At 40.7% G+C, this 27,601-nt stretch overlaps 1 protein-coding gene across 1 annotated transcript; it reads right to left on the minus strand.

Annotated features, from left to right (window-relative positions):
* Nucleotides 1–614: 614 nt before the first annotated feature.
* uimc1 (ubiquitin interaction motif containing 1) lies at nt 615–27,502 on the minus strand. Its single transcript, XM_039776791.1, has 23 exons — nt 27,354–27,502; nt 26,295–26,425; nt 26,036–26,114; nt 22,186–22,304; nt 20,913–21,093; nt 18,944–19,086; nt 17,831–18,574; nt 16,885–16,939; nt 16,686–16,795; nt 15,185–15,321; nt 14,121–14,316; nt 13,424–13,528; nt 12,827–12,882; nt 11,162–11,340; nt 10,344–10,411; nt 9,756–9,861; nt 8,666–8,980; nt 7,522–7,606; nt 7,335–7,434; nt 6,574–6,622; nt 5,110–5,139; nt 4,913–4,946; nt 615–3,081 (listed from the first exon to the last, which is right to left on the minus strand). Exons 1-23 carry the CDS (start codon nt 27,376–27,378, stop codon nt 2,904–2,906), a joined length of 3,225 nt encoding a protein of 1,074 aa, XP_039632725.1. The 5' UTR covers nt 27,379–27,502; the 3' UTR covers nt 615–2,903.
* Nucleotides 27,503–27,601: the final 99 nt, after the last annotated feature.

Here is a 27,601-nt window from a genome sequence, read left to right on the forward strand (position 1 = left end):
ATTGTGAAAGTAAGCGTCACTGTTTTTCTGAATTTCTAAAAAACAATCTGTCAATCAATCGATTAATGGAGAAAATAATCAGCAGATAAATCCTGCTTTTACATTAATGCATGAGCCATAATAATCTTTCTAATATAACATATGGTATAACAGTCACAGGACTGATAACGCATCTTTTACTTCTACTTGTAATGGAGTATTTTTACTGTGTGGTATTAGACGTCTTCTTTAAGTAAAGGGTCTGAATACTTCCTCCACCACTGCTGTTATGGCAGCACATTAATGCCCATGGTGTCAGAATCACATTTAAGTTTCTGTGTACTTTTGGCCATAGAGTATAAAGATACTACTTTACTTCATTTGAACTTAAATTAGGTAACAGTTTTCCCTCCTAAACTTCGGCCCGGTTGGTGCTAACCAACATCGTGAGAAGATCTTACAAACCGTGCACTCCTTCTAGGTCTCACAGGAAATGAAACCAAAAAGTAAAGACCGCAGTCAGTCGCACGCTGACAAGGATTGAAAAACAATATATCTGTATGAAAGGGGAAGGACAACATTAGAAAAAAATGCATAGTTCACCTGCAGATCTCTTCTATCAATGAACCAACGTGTTTAGTGCGTTACAGTGACTTTACTTCATCAAATCAGACAACTAGGAAATGTAACTCTAAAATGTTAATACAGTATTCATGGTCGATACTCTGAGCATTGAGCAGTCAAATACAAAATAGAACAAGCAAATGATATTTCTATCAACTTTGCAGAAAATATTTTTGATTGATAAAAATGGTCCACAGTTAAGAAAAAAACACTCAACTGAACTATTCTAAATGAAAAAAGAATTATTTTACAGTACAGTGACAACATTTCTGAGTTGCTTGGGTGAAAATGTGATCATTACACAAACCGGTTACGTCCACTTTCAAAGCTCTGACCCTCACCAGGCGGTTTATGATCTTAAAGGGAAATTCTGAGGTTTCAGTATTGCTTCATTGCACTTGCTTCAGCATCCTGCATGCTGGAGTCGTAGTGAGAACAGGTGACGTGAGATCTCACAGCAGGTGGGTTTGATTCCCATTTAATATGCTAACAAATGCTAACATTAGACTGTATCAAATCTGGAGAGTTTTTATTTTCTCTGATCCAATTGGAGATGTGCATTGAACAAAAGACATTTCTCCTCATTTGTAAGTGTCTCCTAGCAGACCAGAACCTGTACCTGTTGGATAAATGGAAAGTGGAGAGACAACTTTATTCTTAGCTCTAAAAAAAGTCATGTTTGTCCTGAGGGTGGTGCCAGAAGAAAGGCCGTACTGTAATGTAAATAAAAAAGGGTTTATCCTCCGTACGGTGGCCAATTAAGGACATCTCAGAGTCTCAGCTGTGCTTTGACCTGAACACTAATGCTGGTTTGTTAACATGCTAAATGTTAAGGTGCCTTAAGATCTGATATTTGCATGTTAGAAAGCTACATTTGAGCTAGCCTTATAAATCAGATTGTATTGCTATTCTGTGTTCACTTAATTATTCAGTCTGATGTTGAATGAAGGAATAATTTCAAGCTACATCCATCTCAAACATAAAGAGCTGGAACAATACTTCAACTAATACATCAGTTGGAAAATAAGTTGGCAACTACTTAGATAATCAATTATTCGCAAAAATGTGACACTTTCCCAGGTCCCAGCTTCTGAAATGTCAGATTTTTCTGCTCTTCTTTGTCATGATATGATTGTTAAATTAATATCTTTGGACTCTTGGTAGGAAATTACAACATTTACCATTTCTTTTTGACATTTTAAAGACAAAAACAAAAACTGATTAATCGAGAAGATAATCTGTAGATGAATTGATAATTTAAATACTTTTTTGTTGAAGCTCGAAATTATTGCCATTTTTGTTTCCATTTTTCTGGCTCTGACACAAGAAGATGACATACAGCGCTCTGATTGGCTGGTTGTTTGTCCACCAATCAATCAGATGTGATTCAGAGGTCCGGAGTCAGGGTAGAATCACATAGCTTGTAATATTTGCATGAGCTAATCGTTAGCTAAAATGCTAAAATCAGCACGGACAAGCTAGCATGTGAACATGTGTACAGTTAGCATCGCACATTTCCAATATTATGAGGTTTGTAACATTTTAGTGTAACATCCTGATGTTTAACATTTAACATTAGCATGATGACAATTTAGTACATTTACATGCTAACATTAGCATGTTTCATGTAAGCATTTCCACATGCTAATACTTAGCAGGTCAGCAAGCTAATATTTGGCATGTTGTGTTGGCATTTAAGTACACACAAGGCTGAATTCAGTCAAATGTTTTGACCTGCAGGTGGCACTAGAGAAGAGATCCGAGGATCACCAAAGTCAGGTGGATTTATCTGATGGAAAACATGAATGTTATTGAAAGTTTAATGGCAGTCCATCCAGTAGTTGTTGAGATATTTCAGACCCCAGTTGTGGACCGGCGGATCAGTTCTGTAGCCTCTCAGGTAGCACGACTACTAACAACTTCACTTTTCACACTTCAAGAGAGCCAGTGAAATGTTTGTATGAATTTGATTTACACTTGAGACAGGGTTGAGACATTAGACGGACATTAAACTAAAGTTACAAAAAAGAAAATGTTCAATGCATAAAGAGGTAGTCTGAAACACCTTCAACAGAAACAAACGTAACATTTAGTGGCACAAAAGAGTCAGAATGTGGTTTCCTTTGAACATTCAAGTGCTCAGTTGGTCCTTGTTTACCTGCATAAATATGTGACACCAGGAAGGTGTTTCAGAACGAGTCTTTTCTAACGGTAATGTCACATCCAACCTGACGGGGTCTTTAGTTAAGGCTCTGGTTCCAGGATTTCAGTCAGCAGCGCCAGTCTGCAGGACGTCGTCCTCATCTCCGTCTTTGGCGCAGCGTCTTGGCTCGATGCTGTTTCTTGAAGTCGATAAGGCAGCCGCTGGCCTCTGAGATCGGAGTGAAGGACCTGATGGGAGAGTTACTGATCCTTAGTGTTGAAACGCCGCCTTCCTCGTCCTCTTCATCATCATCATCCCGCAGATCAATGACCTCTCTAAAATTGAACAAACACACAAGAAGACAAATACATAAAAGGCTCGTTAAATTAGAAAACATTTGTCCAAACTGGACCTAAATGATTTTCATTGGTAAATAAAAAGATAATTTGCCTGGTGTTTTCATCTGATAATGTACTAAACGTGTTTGACTCCCTCCTGTTTGTGTTGAATTAGTCTATATCCACGACGTTTCATTGCTCCGGTGCCGCCGGAAATTTGTACGGATGCTTCATTTCAGCACCTTACCCGTTGTTTGTGTTGGAATATTAAACTCCGGTGGAATTTCTTTTCTTAAGATTATTTTTAGGGGCTTTTCTGACTTTAATTTGACAGGACAGCTAGGTGAGAGAGGGCAGAGAGAGGGGGAAGACACGCAGGAAATGGTCACAGGTCGGATTCGAACCCTGGACCTCTGCGTTGAGGGATAGACCTCTCAGTATATGTGTGCCTGCTCTACCCACTGAACCAACCCGGCCACAACTCTGGTGGATTTGTGAGGACTATGGTTAACTGCTCCTCAGATCTCTGCAGGGTAAATCCAGACAGCTAGCTAGACTACCTGTCCAATCGGAGTTTTCTGTTGCACGACTAAGGCCACGTCCACACGAACCAAAACTATCTTTTTTTTACCCGTCTTCCCTGGATTCGTTTCAAGAATAGTTTTGTCCAAACGAATCCATTTGTAAATGACTCAACGCGCTACTTCATATTCCAGGCTGAATTTTTTCACCCTGAGACCAGGTTTCAAATAAGTGCGTTTTCAGGCAGTGCGTTTACAGGATCCGTTTGGACGATCGGCCCAAACGATGCAAAACGTGCATTTGCATCAAAAAGCGTCTCCGTGTGGATGGCCCCTAAAACTACTTTTGTTGTTCAATCAAAACTAGTTCCTTCCCGAGGCTATTTTGCAGAGGCACTGCTTAGCACAGCCCAAGGCGATTGTCCATCCATCCATCGTCAACCACTTATCCCGCGCACAGGGTCGTGGGGGGGCTGGAGCCAATCCCAGCATACGTCGGGCGAAAGGCGGGGTACACCCTGGACAGGTCGCCAGTCCATCGCAGGGCCACACATAGACAAACAACCACTCACTCACACATGCACACCTACGGACAATTTAGGGACACCACCTAGCCCGCATGTCTTTGGTCGGCGGGAGGAAGCCGGAGTACCCGGAGAGAACCCACACAGACACGGGGAGAACATGCAAACTCCACACAGAAAGGCCGGGCCAACCGGGGTACGAACCCACAACCTTCTTGCTGTGAGGCGACAGTGCTAACCACCGCGTCCCCCCCAAGGCGATTGTGATTGGTTTAAAGAAATGACAATAAACCAGAGCATGTTTTTCTACCATCCCAGAATGCTGTGTGGACTAGCCAGACCCTCATCCGCAGCACTGTGGAGGAAGGTCTGGCAATGCGAGACTAGTGTTGAATCAGATCAGTCAGACGTCACTAATGCACATTAAATAAGTTTTTCTTCCGCTCTGTTCATTTGCAGCAATAAGCTAATTGTGCTTAAATCTACTGCTGATAATTCTCAAATTCCAGCATGTATTTTTACAACAAACGTATTATTTTAAAGGGCTTTACTGTGAAACCAGAAGTTTTGACGATGACATTTGCTAACGTCAACAAAAAGCACTCCATTTAGTTTTTCTGCAGCTAGACTTAAACATTCAGTAGTTTTTGACAGGAAGTCACATTTAAACTTTGCGTTGCCAAGGTGCATTTTATTACATGTTTAATAAAAGAACACAAAGATAAATAAATGAGTATTTTAACATTAAATCATAATGTCACAGTATTTCTAAGATGTCTTTACCCTGGCTGGAGTTTGGATCCAGACGGCCCGGCCTCTGTGAACACACAACAACAAGTCAGTACAAATATGAAGCAATGAAAGTGACTGACGAGAGGTTTTGAAAACTGAGTCTACTACTACTATATTTTTATTCTGAGGCATCATAAACAAGTCTGGGTGTTGATCTGGTGATCTCATTGTGTCTGAGGAACTTTTACCTGAAACCAGAATCAGAACTCTGTAGTTATCTAAGGGGAAAATCAAGGGTTAATCAACATTACTAGTCTACATTTTTTCTTCGACTATAACAACACAATTCCAACTGGCACAAAGAAGGACTGCAACTAATGACCATGTTCCATATTAATTAATCAAATGATTGTTTTGTAAATAACTATTAACCATTTAGTCTATAAAATGACAGAAAAGAGTGAAATAAGCCTGTTAGATAAAGATACCATAAAGATAGTTCAACTTTTAATGACATTAAATAGAGAAAAGTAGATAATAAAAACAGAATCTCTAGTGTTTTTGCTTAACGAGTAACTGAAATGATTAATCAATGATCAAGACTCAAGTTGCAGATTAATTTTCTGTCAATCGATCGATTGATTGGTTGACTAACCGTTCCATACAATTAATCGAACACGATGGTTCAAAAGTCTGCTCAGCGTTACGTCTGAGCTCTGTCTAAGATTTGGGCTTTAGGCGAGTTCAGCTGGCCACACCTGCTTCTTTCATCTAACACGTAGCCCTTTTAGTATGGAACCAGAGGAACTAAAGTAAAAATCCCTTTTGTTAGCACGCTAACACGCTAAACTAAGAAAGTGAAAATGGTAAACGTTATACATGCTAAACATCAGCATGTTAGCATTTCGCTCAAAGCGCCACCGTGTCTAAGTACAGATTGACAGAGCAGCTAGGATCACTGCAGACTTTTGGCATTTTTCCATTACATGGTACCTGCTCGACTCGCCTCGACGCACTGTGCGTCCCTTTTCAATTGCAGATTTTAGTACCGCCTCAGCGTGGCTGGTCGTCATAGCGACTGCCGTAGGAGTGGCTTGATAGCGTTGCATTTCCCCCCCCCCCCCGGACTCATTTCCTGGTTCTCCTTCTCCGTAAACAACATGAAATCAACAAGATAGTTAACGTTTACTGCTTTCCCACCGTGGTCAGAAAGAACAGGGCAGACACTTTGTTTCTCTCACTATATATGACTCTAGAGTCACTACTCACTGCGGAGATAAATCGCCGTCACTCTCTCACTTCTCCCTCGCTCACCAGCTCCCCCCACACACACACACACACACACGGCGACTCGACACACACCAGCGCACAAGTATAAACATCAGGCCACTTGCGTGGAGCCTCCGGCAGCAAAAAAACACCGCTGGCTAAACTATTTAAAAATGCCGTCTCTTGCTGTGCAATGCAGTGATCAGTGACGATTCTTTCCGACCAATCAGCAGCCTGCAGGTTTTCACGTCACATTTTCGGCTCGCCCCAGCTCGCTTGGAACCTCGACTGAGGAGGTACTAAAAAAAGTACCTGTTAGCAGGTACCAGGTACTTTTTTTCGTAATGGAAAACCAAAAAAGGCGAGTAGAGGCGAGGCGAGTAGGTACCATGTAATGGAAAAGCGCCATTTGTTACACCAAAAAAATAAAAACTTAGACTCACCTGGACCTCTGCTCTCGGTTTGCTCCAGAGCGGACAGCAGATTTCCCTTCTGGGACATCAGAAATATAAATCAATTATTGTTTGTCATCAACAAAACAGATCACATCCAAAAAGTGAGAGCATAAACGTGAAAAGGGTTTAGTTGCATGTTTTTGTATCACCAAGAGTCAATTCAACTGACTTGTTTTTAACCTTGTGTCTGTAGATTTAAATCTGACTCATAGCGGACGTGTTCACTTTTATTGGTGTGTAGGGATGCAACGTGGTTTACCGGTATAACGGTAAACCACGATGAAAATGTTGACGATAACAATTACCGTTTTCATTTAAAATATCATTATTAATTCAATTAATTCAAATATTATCACGGTGGATTACCACGGTGTGGAAACAGTGTGTTTAATCCTTCCCAGCTTCATCGGAGTCTCCTGAAGTTGCCGCCCAGGTGCACTGCGTAGCCTACAACGTGCGTTTCTTGAAGTTGGAATCATGGCGGAAGGAGGAGATGACAGCGCTCAGGGACATTCGATGTTAAAAGTTGCACTCTTGATAAGGTTTTGCCTTTATTTTTGTAATATAATGACACCGTTACACTTTTTGAAACTATTTCAGCTTGTGTAGCCCTATCAGTGCTTTCTGAACATATTGAACAAAAAAAAATACCGAAAACCGTGATAATTTTGGTCATTATAACCATGAGGTTCAATTTTCATACTGTTACATCCCTACTGGTGTATATTACTGAGTGTGAAGAGGCTTACTGCTGCAGTCTTTGACTTCTGCCGTTGGAGGCAGAACTCGGTGTGTTGGCTGTAGTCTTTCAGCGGAACAGCTTTTTGACAGATGAAACATTTCTCATAACTGTTGTGGAAAATAAAACCATATTAAAACAACAACCTGTCCAAAAACACTGAGCTGTTCCTGTTGAATACGACCGGTTGTACCTACTTAATGCAAGTGTTGGAGGGTCCGTTGGTCTCTTCAGCAGTCGCCTCTGCTCTCCTTGTTCTCTTCCTGAGAGACTTCAATGACACTACACAGTGGAAAAGAAGGAGTCATTTTAAACCAGCAACACAACAACACTGACATTATTTAAACTAATTTTCCTTTTCGTCCAAAACAGCAATTTATTGGCTTTAGAAATGTTTTTCAACATCACAGAGACAGCTCACCCTACGCTGGGGCAGGACCATCACAGAAAGAAGGAAATTAAATGAACTAAAAGCTAAAAGGGAAAGTGAAAGACAAAAGGTGAGAGCGCGAGTCACACCCGATCGAGCTATCAACAGAGACAACTATGGGATTGTAAATGATTCAAAACCCACCCCGAAATGGCCCTCAGGTATGTAATATGTCTATTTCATTCATAAAATAACTTTAGATAGCTCAATGTGGTTGTACGTCAGTAGCCAACATTAAATGACATCCCTCTTCCATTTAGAGTGGACGTTTTATTCCTTTTAATCCGGGTTTGTGTTGGCTTACTATTTTCTTTTTCCTTGTCCACCTGTTACGTTACTTTTGTAAAGCGTCCGTGGGTCTCATGAAGTTATTATTATGTTGGTTGCTACAACAATCTCTTAATGCTGTGGCTCGTGACACAGTGACAGTGATACGCGGTTTAGCTCACCATACATCTAAATTAGGCTAAAATACTGTAGCAACACTTGAAATGCAACGATCTAACTGTAACGTATTCTTTTATTGTAAATGAATGATTTTCTGTCTGAGCAGACATTCATCACAACTGTACGACCTCCCTGTATCTCTTACTCATTAACACAGTGGCTTAGCCTGACAGGCCAGACCCACATCACTGCCGCTAGGGTGCGTCTAGATTTCTAGGCTAACAGTGGCTAATACAGCACCGTAAAGAAAAGACCTTTACGACAGCAGGTGTGGTAAAAACACCACTTTTTTCCAAAGCGGTATCAACACAAACTGAAAGTTACATATAGCTACTTTAAATTAAAATTTTTATAATTTTGGTCATTTGACAAAAACTTTCCCCACCAATGCTAAAATCAAACCTTGCAGTTTACAGCCGTAAAACTAGAGGCCGAAGTCTTAAACAAAAGAAAGTTTCTGTCACCTTGGAAGCAGTTTTTCTCCTGTCTCCTCTGGTCCACGACGGCCACCTCCCCATCGCAGTACGCAGCGTGCATCTCGATCACCATCACCGGGTAAGAGCCCTGACAGATGGGACAGTCCACTTTGGTTTTGGGGCTCTGAGGAACACCGGCTGGTTCCAGTTCAGGAGACGTCGACCTTTTCAGCCCTCGATCCTCTATCTCCTCCACATCTGGATCCTCGCCGTCCTCCTCTACCTCCTCTTCTCTCACGTGTTGTCCTCTAACATTGCTGCTGTTAACAGGGATGTTTCCCTTCGTCTTTCTGACCACTGGGGCTGAAAACCGTTACATAAACTCGTTTTTTAGATTATTTCCTAATGATCATTTCTACAACTCCAGCTAGCACACAACCAGACCGGTGAAATTTGTGTCAGAACAGATACAAAACTACAAATGAGGGATGTCCCGATCCTGATCACAGTACCGGATCAGAGCCGATTTTGGCATTTTTTAACTGATCGGTGATCAGCATTTACCCCGATTACCTTACTCTGATCATTTACATCAGCTTGTAGTGATCACCATCTTTAATCACAAACGCCCTGCGCCACAGACACACCACCAGACTGCCTGGATGCCGCCAAACCAGGAAGGCGCAGTCACTCACCAGTGTCCGTCCAGAGATTGTTTTGTAGCTTGCCAGCCAGGTGTTGAGAGAAAAGACTAATTTGCTGCACTAAGTTAACTGTATTAAGCTTAAAAGGTGCTGTAGGTAGGATTGTGAAGATCCAGGACTTAGCCAAAAAATTTGAACATCAACAACTTCTCAGTCCCTCCCCCCTTTCCGCTAAAGCCCAAAACAGTCTCCTAAGCCCCTACCCCACAAGGGAGAATGAATGTGTGTGTGTGAGCAGTGATTGACACACAGTTAGACAACAACAACAACAGTGTGCAGCTCTATTATCTATCTATTACAAGTGTCGGATCGGGACTTGGTATCAGCAGATATTCATTATTTAAAAAAATCAGATCGGGGGTTAAAAAAGCTGATCAGGACATCAGTACTACCAACACAGCTTTCTGTTCTATTCGTTAGGCGGGCAGTCTTACCGTCCACCTCCATCTCCTCCTCCGGCTGCAGCTCCCGTTCAGCTGGAGAATCATTTGGGAGAATCATCTCGACCTCTGGCAGCTCTGGACTCATTTTACAGTCCAACTGAAATCCAAAACAGGAGAAAATGTCAACATAAAAAAGAAGAAGTGATAAAAATAGTTGACGTTTATGGTCGATTTATTCTATACGATTCTACCCGCTGTGGTGACACGTTCCTGTCCCGCATCAATGAAGTTAATCTTATCTTGAAACACGTGTGAAAGCACATCAAAGACACCTGCCAGGTAAACTCGGCCGCGTCATATTTTTGGGCTTGTGAATGAACCAAATCTGAACATCTCAGTTATGTTTCTGTGTTTGCTATTTTATCTCCTGTGTCACTGTAGATTTGAAAACCACTGATCTAATGGAAGAACAATCAGAAATAAAGTCATTGGTAAAACTATTAAATACTACTTAAAACAGAATTTAACATCCTGTGATTTCTGTCCACTTGTAAGACCACCTCATAGAACTCATTTCCTTTGTGATCTACTGTATTGGAGCACTGACTGCAGATATAAACATGGAGTATTTAAACTCACCTCTGCTCCAGCGTCAGTCACCATCATCAGATCTTGCGTCCTGTCGTCGTCGTCACTCAGTTGGGTTTCTGTTGTGACAAACCAGAAAACACACTCACTGTGAGCACTTTTGTTTTTCATTCAACTGTATCACAAAAGAAGGCAGTTTCTTCGCCTAGTGAGAATTTAATACAGCAATCATCTGCTGATCTGCTCTTGGTTGCTTAGAAAATATAAAACTCTTTGCTTTCTAATATTTTAAGCTAAATAACCAGATTCAGAAAACTCAAGTTGATGTGGACAAGGCGCGTTGAGAAAACATAAATACATTTCACAACAACGATCCAGGGCTCTCAAGTTTTGAACAGAGTTCAGAGTGAGATTTTGGCAGCAGGATTTTCTTAAATTTAATTCAGCATTTCTTTTTGTGTGTGCGTGTGTGTGTGTGTAATAATTAATACTATGCATTGTCTGGATAAAATATAATGAAATAGCCTAGGCCAAAGGTTTTCACAATGGGGGCCGGGAGGCGCAAAAGCTACCCAGTGTTTCCTCTATGTTGATTTCTGCCGCCACAGTATCAGAAATAGGACAGACGCACAACAGGGTTTCCGCTATGTACATGTAGTATATAAAGTCATAGAGCACACGACTCTTGCAACTTGCAACTTGGTGGGCGTTATCCTGGTAATTTCTCTGCGTGAGAAATACAAGGTGTGGTGTGGTGAATGGGTTGAAATGCGTTTGTCTCACGCCCAATTTGTGAGACTTGAAAGGTATGATGACCTCAATAACTATAATAATGATAATAAGTCCAAAAAAACGTGGAGCTTCAGTACCTGGACAAACCTCACAGTCATCGGTATCCTGTCCTTCTTCTTCCCTGTCCTCATTCTTCTCTTCTTTTTTGCTCTCTCTTTCCTCCTCTTCCTCCTTTTTGTCTTCATCATCCTTTGCCTCAGCTGGAGGAGAATCAGCTGCTTCAGACAGCGGTTTGCCTCTTAGTCTGAGGCCACGCCTGAAAATGTATTTAAATAAATAAACAGCACGTATCAAGAAAGATTACATGTCTGAACGGAACAAAAATAAAAAACGGAGAAATCTCATTTAATCTCATTTGTGTGCAGAAAATATGCTAAATTGGCAACTATTTTGATAATTGATTAATCGTTTTATTCCTTTTTAGGCAAATGTGCCAAATATCCAGCTTCTTAATTGTAGGAATTTTAAGCTTTTCTTTTTGAAAAATAAACTGCTTCAAATCTAACCAATAACTCCATGGTCAAGCGTGCGGTATAGTCCTATCTACTGATTGTAATTAACTACTGACCTCTAGTGGCAAAAAGACATCATTACTGTTGATGCAGACAAAGCCTGCGCTGTACAGAAAGTTTTGGACCCTGAAGTGTGTTAAAACTGGAAAATGGTGTGATTAAGAGGGCTTAAAATGCTAGCATGCAAAATTAAACAATTCGATTTGTGGTTTCTGTTGGTCAGTATTTACCCAGACTGCAACAGAAGAAATACTGCTGTAGCTGCTTACAGCTGTACACAATTAATATTGTGGACGAGGTAAAAACTATTGAGTATTTATCATTGATCTATTTAATAAATGTATTTAATGTGTGGATAGCCTACCCATTTCCCTTTGGTTTTTTATTTAAATTTTGTTCTTTTTTAAGTGTGTACGTGTTATATTTGTCTTACTTTCCCTCTTGATTTGTAGAATATATAACATTATATATATATATATATATATATATATATATTAATAAAAATATATATATATCGCGTCGTTTAAATAACAAACGAACCTGCGCCCATCTGTGCGCCCATGGACGTGCTGGTCTTACAGGGAGGTGTGTTCAGGTGCATTCTTGGCGTATTGCTATATTGAGGCAGCGGGAAGTGGTCGTGCCATCGACCAACAAAAACCTGGTCTAAAGTCAATAACGCAGCATTTCATTGTTATTTTAACGCCTGCTTCACCTCGTAGAGTTTTGGTGGCATAGTGTTCATGCCATTTATGATCTGCTCGTGCGCGCTTTCACTTCATGCACGAGCAGATCAGTTTCTTCTCCTGAAAATCTCTCCTTCCTGCTCACCAAATCTGCCATCATAATAGAAATGAGCCAAGGTACAAACACGCCTGGCTTTTAAAGGGAATGGGAGATGACCCTCTGATTGGTTTACTACATGTTACGCTCAAAACGCACCTTTGATTAATGGAGACACTAAGTACAACCAGCAAAACTGGATTCACCCTAAACGCACCTGCGCCAGGCGCTTCCATCGTTAAAATAGGGCCCAAAGTGTTTGTAATCTTGATTATCACTGCAGATTTTTAAAATGTATTCCTTAAGCACAAACTTTCTGGCTTGAGACTGGCAAGAGCAACCTCCCTTTCTTACTTTATGTTTCTGTGTTGAAGGCTAACAGGAGGCTAACAAGACATTTATCCATTGAAGAAGAAGAAGAGCTGGAAAAGTTCTTGCAGGTTTTACCTTCGAAGAACAAACTGTTGAGGTGATCCAGCAGGCGACTCAGGTGAAGGAGATTTCTAGGAAGTAAATGGATAATGCTTGGTAAATGATTTACAATGAATTTACTGCTACAACAGATTGGTTTATGCTAATGTTATGCCCATGCTCACAGCAGGGAGAACTACATACAGTACATACGTATATTTCACCGTCTATGATGAAGAAAATGGGTTTTCAACATTGTACAATCTTGTTGTGATTGTGAAGATGTTTAGGATTAAAGATTTCAAAAAGAATCACGTTAGTACTACTATGAGTTACTACTTTGTCTGTTATGATAATCCGACTTCTCTTCATTGGCTGCTGGTGAAGCAATAATAGAGTAACTAAGTACATTTGCTCCACTACTTAAGTACCATTTTAATGTACTTGCACTTTATACTTCTACTCCATTCATTAATTTTATTGTAAATTTTACTTCCCTGTGTTTATTTCACTGATATAGTTACTTAAATAAAAAAACATATCAGTTTATAAAATACAATACAATATAATACAAAAAACAATAAAGGCCATAGATCCACCAGTTACAGACTCATGTTAAAGTCATTTTGGTACCTCCGGCTGCGGCAGGATGGCCTCCCCCCACTCAGCCTTCCTCAGCAGACACCTCTGAGCCTGCTTCAGACTCTTCTCATACACCTCCATCTGAGCCAAGATCACCTGAACGCAGGGACAAAGACGGACAGATGGATGGATGGATGGACAGACAGATGAAAAAGTGATCAGTATGACATTTCTTGCATTTTTATTGTTTGTATTATCGAGTTATCTATATCCAAATGTAGCACACATTTTAATGCTAATTAATGTGCATTTCCATGCACTACTGTTATGTGAATGAGGGGTGTATTTTTTTTATTTTATAACCCTTGAAACGCTTAAATACCGTGCCACTTGCACGTTAGTACATTTCAGCACACGGGTCCACTATGTGATGATTCCTTCATTAAAAGAGCTCCGGTCAAAGCTCAAACGATGGAAAACCATTGCTCTCCTAGCTTGTTTTGTCCGACCAACAGTCCAAAAGATGTTCAGGTTACTGTTACATTAAAACAGACAAAAACAATAAATCCTCACGTTTTAGAAGCGGCAACCAGAGATGATTAACGAAGCATTTTTACTTGATAAATGACTTAATTGATCAGCAAAACCGTTCAATCAATGTTCTAAACAGTAAGTGGAACTAGCCTGCAGAATACTTTGTAACTGAATAAGTATTTGTTAAATATAATAAGATGAAAAAAATCTTCACCTGTGTGTATTTGTCTGGGTCCAGGCCTCGTGGACAGAAGGGAACCCCCCAGTAGTAGTGCACCGTCGGCCCGCCTGCAGGCTCCCCAGGCGGGGCAGACGCCGTGCTGGCCGCTCCCTGACTGCTGATTGGCTGTGGTTCTCGCTCTGTGGGGGAAGGCTGCTGTCGGCCGGTGGATGTGGAAGAGTTAGAAGGTCTGAGTGTGGAAACATACAGAGAGTTGCACTCAGCAAAGAGACGTCCTTCAACTCCTTAAATAGACAAGTATGCAGCGGTCAAATGTAACTGAGTACATTTACTCAAGTTCTGTACTTACGTAAAAATTTGAGGTACTTGTACTTTAGTTAAGTATTTTCTTTTCATGCCTCTTTATACTTGTACTCCTCTACATTTCAAAAGGGAAATATCGTTTGTTTTACATTTATCCAACAGCTTTACTTAATATACTTAAGATTTTTGCATAAAAACATATTAAGAGTTTATAAAATATGATGTTTTGTTAGAAGTACACCAACAGCTCAAAAGGTTAGTCAATTAATCGATCGACAGAAAATGAATTGGTACCCATTTCCACAATTGTTCATGTTATTTTCCATGTTCAAACATTTCATGCTTCCAGCTTCACAAATGTGAAGATTTGCTTTCCTCTAAATAATTTTAATGTATTTTAACAACGTTGATGTTTGGACTGTTGGTTGGACAAAACAAACATTGTGAAGGTGTCATGCTGGGCTGGTGAGTAATACTAATCCAATGATATAATATATTACAGTAAAACAGTCGCAGTGGACACTTTTTTACTTTTAATACCTAAAATATTTTCTTTCTGATGACACTTACATACTTTTACTCCAGTAACACTTTCAATGCAGGATTGTTACTGTATTTTTACAGTGTTGTATTAGGAGGAGGGAAGAGTGTAAGTTAGCCATTGCAATCATGGAACTCACAACTTGTTATTTACCAATAAATCAAAAAATGTACTGTGGAAAAGTCTCCCTGTTATCAGCCAGTTATCTGATACAGAAACTCTGATCGTAAGATGTTGTTGGTGTTTTCTCTACCTGCAGGTCATCTCTGGAGAAGCTGCAGTCCCGTGGTTCAGGGAGGCAGCCTGGCTGCCTGCCTGATGAACAGGCCTCTCCTCTGGGAAGACAGGGCTGGGAGAGCCCACTGGCTGCAACAGATGGAGGGAGGAACGGTGAAGATAGACAGAAAATACAATTCCCCTGATAAAAACAGAACATTCATTTTACTTCTATTTCTAACATAGTGAATTAACTACATATGTACACGATGACACACAATAGGAAGCGCCAATGCTACAAAGAAAACTACAGTTTGAACTGTAAATAAAACGAGAACTACAGTTGGATCATGAGGACAAAATATAAATTCACATTTTTAAACATCCTTATACAAAAGTTAAGTCAAATAGGAGGAAATGGTGAGTTAAAAACTACAGTTCCCAGCGATGTCTTTAATTCTTTACAAAGATTCATCAATATGTCCCTAAAATGATAAGGCTGATGCAAGTCTCATACACTCAAACAAACCAACAATGTGTAAGTCTGTCTCTCAATGCTTTTCAACTTCCTGTCTTTGGCTCTCAGCTGCAAGCCCATTGGTTCCTACTGAAGACATGCATCTTTAGAAACACCTCACAAATATATAGTTTCATTTTTCTTTTTTAAAAGGTTCATGATTTTCTAAAACAACTGGTCACTGTAGTTTTTATCAAACAAGGGATTTGTGAATAAGAATAATAACAGAATATCATCAGTGTTATTCCTTAAATTAAATAAAACTAAGGGCCCTATTTTAACGATCTAAGCGCGCGGCGTGAAGCGCCTGGCGAGGTACGTTTAGGGCTTGTACAAATCCACTTTTGCTAGTTTGACGGCGGAAAAAAGGGTCCGTGCGCACAGTAAAAAAAAGGGTTGTACTTAGTGTCTTCATTAATTCATAGGTGTGTTTTGGACGTAACATGCAATAAACCAATCAGAGATCATCTCCCATTCCCTTTAAAAGCCAGGCGCGTTTGGACCTTGGCTCATTGCTATCATGATGGCAGATTTGCACCGTAATATTTTTTATTTGTCATCTTTTGCATGTTTGTGTGCTGCTGTGTGTCCCTGTGTGTAACAAGCATAGTGTGCGCGCGCTGTGCACGAGCCTAGGAGCATTTTACTGATGCTCTGTTAAAATAACAATGAGATGCTTCGTTATTGACTTTAGACCAGGTTTTTGTTGGTCAATGGTGCGATCACTTCCCGCTGCCTCAAGATAGCAATACTCCTAGAATGCACCTGAACACACCTCCCTGTAAGACCAGCACGGCCATGGGCGCACAGATAGGAGGGCGCAGGTGCATTTGCTATTTAAACGACGTGGGCGCTGGACGGGGAATTGACAACTGCGTCGGTCTTAAACTAGCAAAGACACTTGCATTGGGATTTGCTTTGCGCTGCGCTGGGTGCAAGATAGGGCCCTAAATATTTTGCAGGATTGAAATTCTTGCGTTGAACATATTCTGGTCTCGCAACAGTGAGAAAGTCTTTGTACCGTGACGTCCTCGTCCTCGTCAGACCAGTGGAGCACCATATCGCTGGTCAGCTCTGTCGCGGCTGAGTTCCAGTCTTTGGATATTTCATTCAGCTCCTCCTCTGCATCATCTAAAACCAGAAAACACCCAGAGACCCACTGATCAACAGGCTCTGATCACACTTCTCCTGACAACAAACTGTTAATGTTATCACTGTACCTGACTCAGATGGCTTCTTAAAGCTGGCGTCTTGATTCTGATCAGTCTTGCTGCCCTGTATTTAAAAGCAGAAAGAACAGAGAAAATAAACAGGTAATTAGAAAGGATATCTGAGTGTTACAACTGGATTACTGCAGGAGAAAAATACACACACACACATATATATATATATATATATATATATATATATATAGAAAAAACACTTTTTGCTTGCTATTTCTAAAGTTTTCAATTTGTTGACATCAACACAAGCCCTGCATTAGTTTTTGGTTCCACAAACCAAAAGAGAACATCAGTATATGATGTATAATTATAGCATTAGTTCAGTTTGCTCATAGTAAATAATTAAAACTTTGGGCCATATTTTGCACCCAGCGCAGCGCAAAGCCCGACTCAAGTGTCTTTGCTAGTTTAAGACCGACGCAGTTGTCAATTTCCCCTCCAGCGCCCACGTCGTTTAAATAACAAACGATATATATATATATATATATATATATATATATATATATATATATATATATAAATAAAATAAATAAATAAGTCTCAGTATTTTATATATATATATATATATATATATATATATATATATATATATATATATATATATATATATATATATATATACGCAGAAACAAGTGATGCTTCCTAGACAAGATTAGAGTTACACTAATAAATCAAGTAGGCCTTAATATCAGCTTTTTGGAGTTATATTAGTATTGCCAAACATGTCAGCTGATAACGTTTATTTTTACACTGTAAAATGTCCCATTCGGTACATTTCTTGGTCACAATCTTTTTTTTACATAATGTTTGTTTTTGTGTTGTGTTCATGTAAAAAAATACAACAAAAATGTAGCCGAGGGATCATTACTGGACTCTCAAATATCAATGTAAGACGCATAAATCCAGATGCTGGATAAGGACTTTGTTTGACACCTGAACTCACCTGCGCCAGACTCTGAGATGGATCCCTGGTAATGGTTGAATCCCCGTCACTGTCTGAACCTATGAGCTCTACAGCGAAAGGACTCCCAGAGAGTTTCAGCTCATCGAGGTGACTCTTTTGTCGTCGTCCAGTCATGCCGAACACTGGGCTTGTACAATACCCACGACTCTGCTCCGTCTGTCCTCCGTCAGCCTCTGAGAATACAGGACTTTCACAGGTTGCTGATCTTTCAGGGGGAGGGGAGATCCGGGGAAGGCCAGGGCTTCTTGGGAATACCGGACTTTTAGGCCGACAGGACGCCAACCTCACAGAGGAGGTTAAACTCTCCTGAGAAGAGCGCGTGAACCCTGAGTTACAGACACTGACCTGGGGTTGGCAGGCACTTGGAGACGTCTCGTGCTGAGTATTCCTGCCAAACACCGGACTTATAAAATACTCGGGAGCCTGCCCAGTCTCTTCATCCTCTCCCTGATCAGTCTCTGAGAAGACAGGGCTCTTGGACAGAGTGAGGTTATTGGAGCGTTTGGGGCTTTTGGGAGACGTCGGGTTCTTGGGTTGAGCAGGCGGAGACTTTTGAGTCGAGGTACAGCTGTCCTGAGAGCACAACACAAACCCTGAGGTTCTGTAGGTTTCCAGCAGGTTCTGGCTCAGCCGGGGGACGTGAACCTCGGCTCTGTAGCCAGCGGAGGGGAAGACGGGGGATTTCTGGAGCCGACAGTCTTCGATCTGGGTCGAGTCAGAGCTCTGATTTATTGTTGAGAGAAGACAAATTGCATACATTATCATTCATTTGGAGTGGTGTTTGTGTGATGAATGTCAGTCCAATATTCTCTCTCTTTCTTCGGTTTTGTTACACACATTTAAAGAAATTGCGGTGATGCTATTTTTCACTATTTTTTATCATCGATAGATTAATAGACAATGAAAATACTCATCAGTTGCTAAACGGAATATCTTTGGGTTTGGGATTTGAAGGCATCAGCTTGGGCTCTTGGAAACTGTGACCAGCAGGGTTTTCTGACATTTTATAGACTAAATAATTATTCAAGTAACCAAAAAAATAATAATCAACAGATCAAAAGGAAAGACAAGACAGAAATGTTTTGGACGAACCAGAGGTGAGTCCAGAGGCACGGAGATGCACTCGGAGCTGCAGGGTGAAGCCTGAGAGTCTGGCATCTCCAGCAGAGGACTTCCTTCTTTCCTTTTCCGCTTTTTATTCCAGTTATTACTTTCATCTCCAGTTCCTTTTGCTCCTGGGAATACAGCAGAGCATGTCTTACGTTGGATTTTATTGCGGCAGGGCTGCAGTCAACCAAAGAAAGTCTTGGTCGACTGAAATATTACCAACTCATAAACAAATAGATTTTTTTATTACCAAACAAATACTTATATAGGTGTGTGTGTGTGTGTGTGTGTGTGTGTGTGTGTGTGTGTGTGTGTGTGTGTGTGTGTATATATATATATATATATATATATATATATATATATATATATATATATATGTATGTGTACGCATTTGTATGTGCATATGTTATGTTCATGTGTATGGGTATGAATGGTGCTTTATGTGCATGTAAACTTATTACCTATATTGCAATTTTTTGATGTAACAATAATACTTACAACCCTACAATGGGAAGTGTCTTCTTTCTTTCAAACTTTCTATCATTGTTTTTTTCCCCCTCCTTCTTTCAAATTCAATTTTATTTTAATTTATCTAATGGTATTGTTATCTCCCCGTGTGTGTGTGTGTGTGTGTGTGTGTGTGTGTGTGTCCTTTGACATATAATACAATAAATCATAAAAAATAAAAAGAATCGATTGGTAAGTGGGGGAAAGAACACCTCTGTAGATTAACTCAATCGGCCACAGTGCACTCTAGTGTCGTGTGTTTACCAAAGTGTTTTTTTTTCCTGAGGTCAATGTATATTTTGAATTCTTACTGAGCGTTGCATGTTTGGTGTTTTTTTCTGGTTGCCGAAAATGTAAATATGTTTAACTTTGGGTAAAATGCTGCACTCATCAGTGTCACTTTTTGCACAGCTGTCCAATCACAGTGAAGGAGGAGCGGGACGAGTTTGTTCGACCCACCGCCTTGTAAAAGTAACAACAGCGATTGTCCAACCAATGACAATTTGGTAGTATATATCGACCAACCGACCAGAAGGTGTCAGCCCTACTGACGCCAAATAATAGATTTTCCCTTTGATATATTTTTACTTTCTTACTTGTCAGTGTTGGTGCAGAGGGAAACTAAACATTGTAGGATATTTCAATTCAATTCAGTTTATTTATGAAAGGGGACAGTGCAAATAACACGCATGATTTTACATGGATTAAAAATGCCAGAATTAGCAAAAAGGCTATTTTTCATCTCTAGTCTCCTGCCCTCGATGTTAAAAAAAGGGATTTTTTAAATACAAAGGAAAAAAAAAAAAAGGAAGACAAGACTAGGGCTGGGTACCGAACATCGATACTTTTATGTCACCGAAAAAAAAATGTATTTATCTTTCGGTGCCAAATTTCGGTTCCAAAAAAGAAAAACGTCTGAGCACGTAAGCGCAAGCGATCTGTCCTTGCTGCGATATGATATTAATGGCGAGCCGAAAGCGGTCGTGGTGCTGTTGACGTTACACTTCACTAGACAAGCAGGCACAACGGTGGTTCCTCTGCCCTGATGACTGACTGACAGGCTGAGCTTGCAAGGCAAGGCACTTTTAATGATGTTACTCTGAGTGAGCAGTTTTACCACAACTTTTTAATTTTGATAACTGTTTTGATTCACAATTAAGGTGGAAAATAAAAGCTTTGTGTTTAACGTATTTTTGTTGATTGGATATTTAAAAACTATGGTATCGAAAAAAGTATCGTTAGGAACCGGCATCGAAACTGAGGTATCGAAATTGGCACCGGATCGAAAGATTTTGAACGATACCCAGCCCTAGACAAGACAAGCAAAACTAAACTTAGCACAAAACATCACAGAAGCAGAAAGATTAACAACAAAACAAAGCACAACGCAGAGCTTAGCACAAGAATTTAACAACTCAACTGACTCACTGGTCTCGTGGTTACTCACTTCGGTTCAGGCCCTTCTCTGGTGTGCAGACATCCTCCGATGCTCCCTGATGGATGGCAGACGCGGTCTTCCCGTTTGAGTACAAGAGTTTCCGTCGAGAGCAGAGCCTGAGTGAAGCTTCGGCAGCGGTGAGCAGGCTCTGGCTTTGGGCCGGCCGGCACGGTTGTGTCGGGCTGACCATCTGCAAGAGAAAAGCAAACGAATGGCTTCTGGGTTAATTCATTAGATACTGTATTAACTCTTTCAACCAGACTGATGCATTTAGTGTCAAAGATCGCAATTTCTCTGAGTCATAACTCAAAATAAAATAACACAGTAACATAGTTGTTTTTATAGCCACAGTTACAAACAGGGACAGCAAATAGTCATAGTAATAAATAGTAGTTACAATTGTTATTATACTTCCTGCTAGCATCCCACAAAGCATTATGGGAACTGAAATTCAAAACCTTAACACATGTTATCCCAAATAGAAGTAAGAAAATAGAGTGCGGATCGGGCCGCATTTTTCTGTCCGAGCCCGGCCCGCGTCCGACAGTTAAAATCTCTTTTTTTCCTCATACTAATGACACATGTAGGCTACGGTTTTTGTGTGGAAAGCCCGCTTTTATTAAGCAACAGTAGGAAGGCATTCGGAAATGTCAACAGATGAGCTGTTAAAATGTTTAATGTGTTAACCTTTCCTGATCACTTCTTTTCCCAACTGTGGTCAGAAAACCAGGCGAGGCTCGTTCTAAAATGAATAACGTCAGGCTTAAAATCCTGTTTCTGGTGAGCAAATGAATGAACTTGGCTTTCAGTCTGGGGTTTATCTCGGACACACTATGTACAAAACTTATTCTACCAAGTCTGCTCCGGTTGCATACAACACGTCTGCTTCCTCTTTCTCTCTTCTGCCCACTTACCACACACACACACACACACACACACACACACACACACACACACACACACACACACACACACACACACACACACACACACACACACACACACACACACCTCTCTTAAAGTGCTGCAGCACCATTTTACAACAAATGCCTCATCGTGCTGATGTGATCCGACCATAATTTCTAAATATCTGTCCCCGACCCGAGCCCGACCCATGCCTTATAAGAAAAGTGACAGTAACAATATATTACATTTTGCACTATCAATTTATGTTTTTTGACATTACTGTGGTTCAGATTGTCCCATTGACCCAATTCTGCATCCTCCAAAATGACAATACAATTAAACACAGTTTCAAAACCATCATGAAGGGTGTACTCACACTCTCTTGGATGGCTTTCTTCATGGCCTCTTCCTCCTGCTGCTGTCTTAACGCAGAGGCGCTGGCTTCCTGTTCACTCAGACGCAGAGCCCAGTCCATCATCTCCTCCTCTGTCATCTCTGAGAACAACAGTGACACTTTTACTTAAAGCCAAAAAGTGAGGGTTGTATATACAGTGGTTTGCATAAGTATACACACCATGTATACAATGTATACAATGTGCCTGTTTGGAACGGGCCGATTGCTTGGCCTGTGGTATTGCTGATTTTAGAATTCTTCAAAACCAAATTGTACCCCAAAATTACTTACAGAAGGACCCCAAACCACTTCATATGCACCTCCCCTGTATACCCTACTACTGACTTACTGTGTAGGCTACGTCTACATCAGAGGAAGACATTGTATACTGTATTTACCTGACAGAGAACAGGGCAGATTCAGAATATAATCACAAAATATCACAATGAAAATGTGGAGTAACCAGACATTAGCCTCATGGACTCATGGCAGTGTGCTACCCACCCTGCCCTTTATGAGAGCTAATCAGCACATATCTGCGTTTATCAACCACCAGAACCGGACCGTATGTGTGTGTCCGAGATAGATAGAGAGAGAGAGAGAGAGACATTGTCTCATGTTGTATGCTTGTTAACGAATTTAACACTTCAGCAGAGGTGCTCATTTCCATTCAGGTTTAGTGGCTTGACTGTTAACAGTGTAGTATGGATTTGATTCGCGGGGTATTTTGGCGACAGTAATGTTATTAGTGTTGTAAGTTAGCAGTAGACTTAATTATTAAATAGTTAATAAAGGGTGAGTCTGATGAAAACTGATGTGTCTGCCCGGTTCAACTTGCATTGCACAGCGCTCTGAAGGAATAATCTCAGAGATTAGGCTACATTATGTTCTGCCAGCTCACAGCAATTTAAAAAAATAGCAGGAAAAGAGTGTGGGTCTGAGGTGCATGCCACATTTTAGCTGCCAAAGCTCTGCTGCTGGTCCTCAGGGTGAGAGGCCAGCGGCTAGAGAGGAAAAAGCCAAAGTGTGCTTCTTTTACCTATAATGATTAACGATATCTTTTGCATTTCTAATCCAAATGTCAAAATTGGCACTGCACTTACTCGTACCCATAGCAAGACACCTGTCAAGTTTGAAATCCATCGATCTAACGGTTCGAGAGATATGCACATAACACACAGACAGACGTTCCTGCAATTTATAGATAGATGCCTTAATTAAAAAAATGAGGAAAAATCTAACCTTAAGGACACCAATTTTCTTTGTGAATGAATAATGTATCGTAAATAAATAAATCTTCTTCCTTAAAATACAGGGTGCATAAGTATACTCACCCCTATGTTAAATTCCCATAGAGGCAGGCAGATTTTTATTTTTAAAAGGCCAGTTATTTCATGGATCACGATTGACATGGGGTACTTTCCATAAGATCATCTCTCAATGCAAATCAAACCAGCTATTAGGCTAACTGAAATAAAACCATGCCAATCTCTAGGTATGGTGAAGGGTATGTGATGATGTGGGGATTTTAATTTATCAGGATGCATAGTATCCTGGATCCATAAAATAACTAGCCTTTAAAAATAAAAATCTGCCTGCCTTCTATGGGAATTTAAAATAGGGGTGTACTCACTTATGCCCCCTGTGTTTTAAGGAAGAACATTTATTTATTTACGATACATTACTCATTCACAAAGAAAATTGGTGTCCTTAAAGGTTAGATATTTCAGAATTTTTTTAATTAAGGCATTTAGATCAATTTCCAAAAGATTTTTTTTATTCTTATTTTTAGTCAACTTTAGCGTAGGTGTGTAAACTTATGCAAGCCACTGTATGAGACATCATCTTAATTAGTGTAGATTAAAGCTTTAGAAACATTTATTTGTAACATGTTTTAGACCTTACGTTTTAAATAATCTTGACAGTTTTGATGGCGTCAATAACTTATCTCAAACGTAGTTACAGTAGCGCCAATGAATAATGCTATTACACATTAATGTGAAAAATCGGATCACGTTTTTATTAAACATAGTTCTGGATCTGATCTCCGCTACTTATTTTGCAGGGGCACAGTTGCTGCATCAGGGGCTTAGCGCCGCCCAGGACGGTTGTGATTGGTTTAAAGAAATACAAACAAACCAGAGCGTTTTTTCCTCTATCCCAGAATAGATAAGCGCTGTAGCCAGACCTTACTCCAGCACTGTTTGCTTTTTTCTGCATTTATTGTTCATTATGTTCATTATATTTATGATTCTGATATTGTATTACTCCATCTTAAAGAGTGTTTACACTACACAAACCAAAAACAAAACATTAAAATTAAATGTTTTGTAATAATTTGGTACCCTAATTAATTTGGTACCCTGCACTCCCTGCCAAGCTCTGCGGTGCCCTGCAGTGTCATGCTGCGTCCTGCTGAACCCTACAGCTTCCTGCTACGTCCATCCATGCTCTGCTGTGCCACGCTACATCCTGTAACGCCCTGCAGCGCATTGATGTGACATTCGCCAACTACCATTAAAATTTTGAAGTCTACTATTGCAATCTCTGTTTTTACTACCATACCCTTTCATCCCCTTCAACCGGCACCGTCAGACACCGCCTACCAAGAGCCTGGGTCTGTCCCAGGTTTCTTCCAAGAGGGAGTTTTTCCTCGCCACTGTCGCTCTGCTTGCTCTTGGGGGAATTATTAGAATTGTTGGGGCTTTGTAAATTAGGCTACGTTCAGACTGCAGGCCAAAGTGGCCCAAATCCGATTTTTTTGGGGTCAAGTGACCAGGTCAGGCTTCTTCAGAAGTAGTGTGAACACTCAAATCTAGCCCAGATCTGATTTTTTCAGATCAGATTCAGGCCACTTCCACATGTGGTCCTGAATCCGACCCAGATCTGATTTTTTCACGCAATCGCGAGGTGTAAACAGCCAAGGCGGATTTGATGTGACTTTTACCTCAAAACCCTCGCTGGCGCCACTCCCCGCGGGAGGGGCGGGCCCCCTGCTTCCAGTGCGGCTGTTAACCGGGGAGGACTGTCCTCAGTGTTCCCCAACCGTGCGCGCACGCTTGAGGGCGGGGATCGACTCATGTAAAAGGTGATGTCAGCAACCCCCCGTCTGTAAACACGGACCAAGGAGTTTAACCGCCGCAAGTGGTCGCCTGCGGGTGCAATGAAAGTGAAACGCGGTGTGCCGGCTGAGGTGGGATCCCGGTCCTCGGGTCGGGCGCACCAACCGGCCCAAGTCGCCGCACCACCGGGAGGTGAGCGTGGCGCGTAGGGCGAAGCTAGAGTGGTGGAGGCCCGTAGCGGTCCTGACGTGCAAATTGGCCGTCCGGTCACACAGACCTCTGTAGTGAATTTACAGCCATAACCCCGCAAAGTTGTCTCTCTTTCTCTTCAGTCTTCTCCTCCTCAGCATCTGCGCATTAATGTTATGGCTGCCATTACACAAACATTTTAATAAAAATAAAATAAAAATAAATAAATAAAAGCGAAAATGCTGATTTCCTCCATAACCTCCCTAACTTTAGTGCAACAGCGTGCTGCGTCTGATGTCATTGTTAGTGTTCTTTTGCGCATGCGGGTCAGTTCAAAACCGCAAACAGTTCACACTGGAATCTGATATAGGACACATTTTAAAAGGTAATGTGAACAGCCAAACAAAAAATCGGATCTGAGCAAAAAATCAGAATCAGGCATTAAGACTTGCGGTGTGAACGTAGCCTTATAGAGTGTGGTCTAGACCTACTCCATCTGTAAAGTGTCTCGAGATAACTCGTGTTATAAATTGATACTATAAATAAAATAAATTGAATTAAATGTCATGTTAGTTATGTACCTTTGGGTTTGGATTTGTTTACCCTCTCCCTCTTGCGTTTTTGTCTTGATGAAGACGACTGAAGTGATGATGAGAAGTCCTGAAAGAAAAAAAACAAAGCTGTCTAGGGAAAAACTGCTGTTTGGATAGCAAATGAAAACTGACTAAAGCCCGAGCTACACATGCTTTAGAATAAGACACAGCTTCAGTGACGCTGGATTCAGACGTACAAACGTGTATTCATCTCGGCTCATTCTAGCTAACGTTCAAATTTCTTTACATTGTCGTCTCTGTCGTCGAGAGCCTCGTCCTCCTGTGTGTTTTCGCCAATCTGTTGGCTTCCAGAGGGAACGTCGCTGGCATCCTTGAGTATTTGCTTCCTTAGAGCCATCCTGGTCCTCTCCTGAGAAACTAGGTCCAACAGAAACATAAAAAAAGCTTCAAGAGTTACAACTGAAAACCACATTATCTAGCAATTTCAATAAAATCCCTGCTGGTTTCCCATCTTGCCAGCAAAAAGGTGGAAATCTCAAGTAGCTCACCTGCCTATTTTTATTTATTTTTTTTACTTTTTGTGTGCAAATGCTGGATTTGTGGCATATCAGCCAATTCATGGCTGTTGTTAAATAGTCTCTAAACTAGCCACTAGTTTGGAAAAGAAGGGAACAAATCTCTTTTTAAGTGGCATTTCAGCTCATTCACACATACCAAGATTAAACCAGTGTCTTGTCCGTTACAGGATTGAACCAATCCATTGTGCCTTTAGTCCACTGCTCTAGACTATCAAAAACAAGTCCCGACCTTTCTGTATTTATAAGACTAGACATAACGTCTCCTCTGCAGTGGGTACAAGCAACAACAAAAAACGCCAGAATTTGAAGTAGAGTGAGACCTCTTCCTGCAGCTCTCCCTCTCTCCTCATTGTCCATGGTCAAAAAGCCTTTCTATTTCTTTCTAAAATTACCTGTGACTGACCAAAGTCTCCAGTCACTGTTAGATTATCTAAAGCATGATAACAGAGCCAAGAAGAGGTGCAGAAGTCCAGTTTTATCTCAGAACACTATGCTGAAAGATTATGGAATTTGTGCCCAACGACGCCTAAAATAAACTTTTTACCACAGCTTTAATATGCAACATGTTAAACTTGTACCCCAAACTGCAGCACAGCTAATAACCGAGCGCCCTCTCGCCCACTCTCAGCAGTGGCGTTGGTTACCTGGAGATAAATTATGCCTTCTTCTATCTAACCTGGGACTTAAAGTTAAAACAAATGGGCTGAGTGAGAAAGTCATATTCAAAGTGTATTTGAAGCAAAATATCTTTAGTTAAAGTATCTTACACGGCGCGAGAACATCGGTTGACATGCAAACATTCTGACCACACGAGACCCTAAAAACAGCAAATAAAGTTCGTAATTTCGACTTTCTGAATAATTTACCGTGTACTTAAAAATGCATGAGCTATTTGTGTGTTTATTTGTTCCACAGCTACATAAAACAACAATGAACCTAACGATAATCACGGTAGAAACACTCACATCACTTTATCTCACTTTCGCGGCGCCATGTTTGTTTCTGTTGACGCAAT

Source organism: Perca fluviatilis, chromosome 16, assembly GCF_010015445.1.
Source record: "Perca fluviatilis chromosome 16, GENO_Pfluv_1.0, whole genome shotgun sequence".
NCBI classification, from domain to species: domain Eukaryota; kingdom Metazoa; phylum Chordata; class Actinopteri; order Perciformes; family Percidae; genus Perca; species Perca fluviatilis.

Excerpts from the sequence above, each read along its gene's own strand:
- uimc1 (XM_039776791.1), bottom strand. The coding sequence starts at position 27,378 with ATGTCAACCGATGTTCTCGCGCCGT. Across the intron at positions 26,115-26,294 it reads TCGACGACAGAGACGACAAT|GACTTCTCATCATCACTTCA; the intron begins GTAAAGAAATTT and ends TTTTTCTTTCAG. Across the intron at positions 3,082-4,912 it reads GGATCCAAACTCCAGCCAGG|AGAGGTCATTGATCTGCGGG; the intron begins GTAAAGACATCT and ends GTTCAATTTTAG.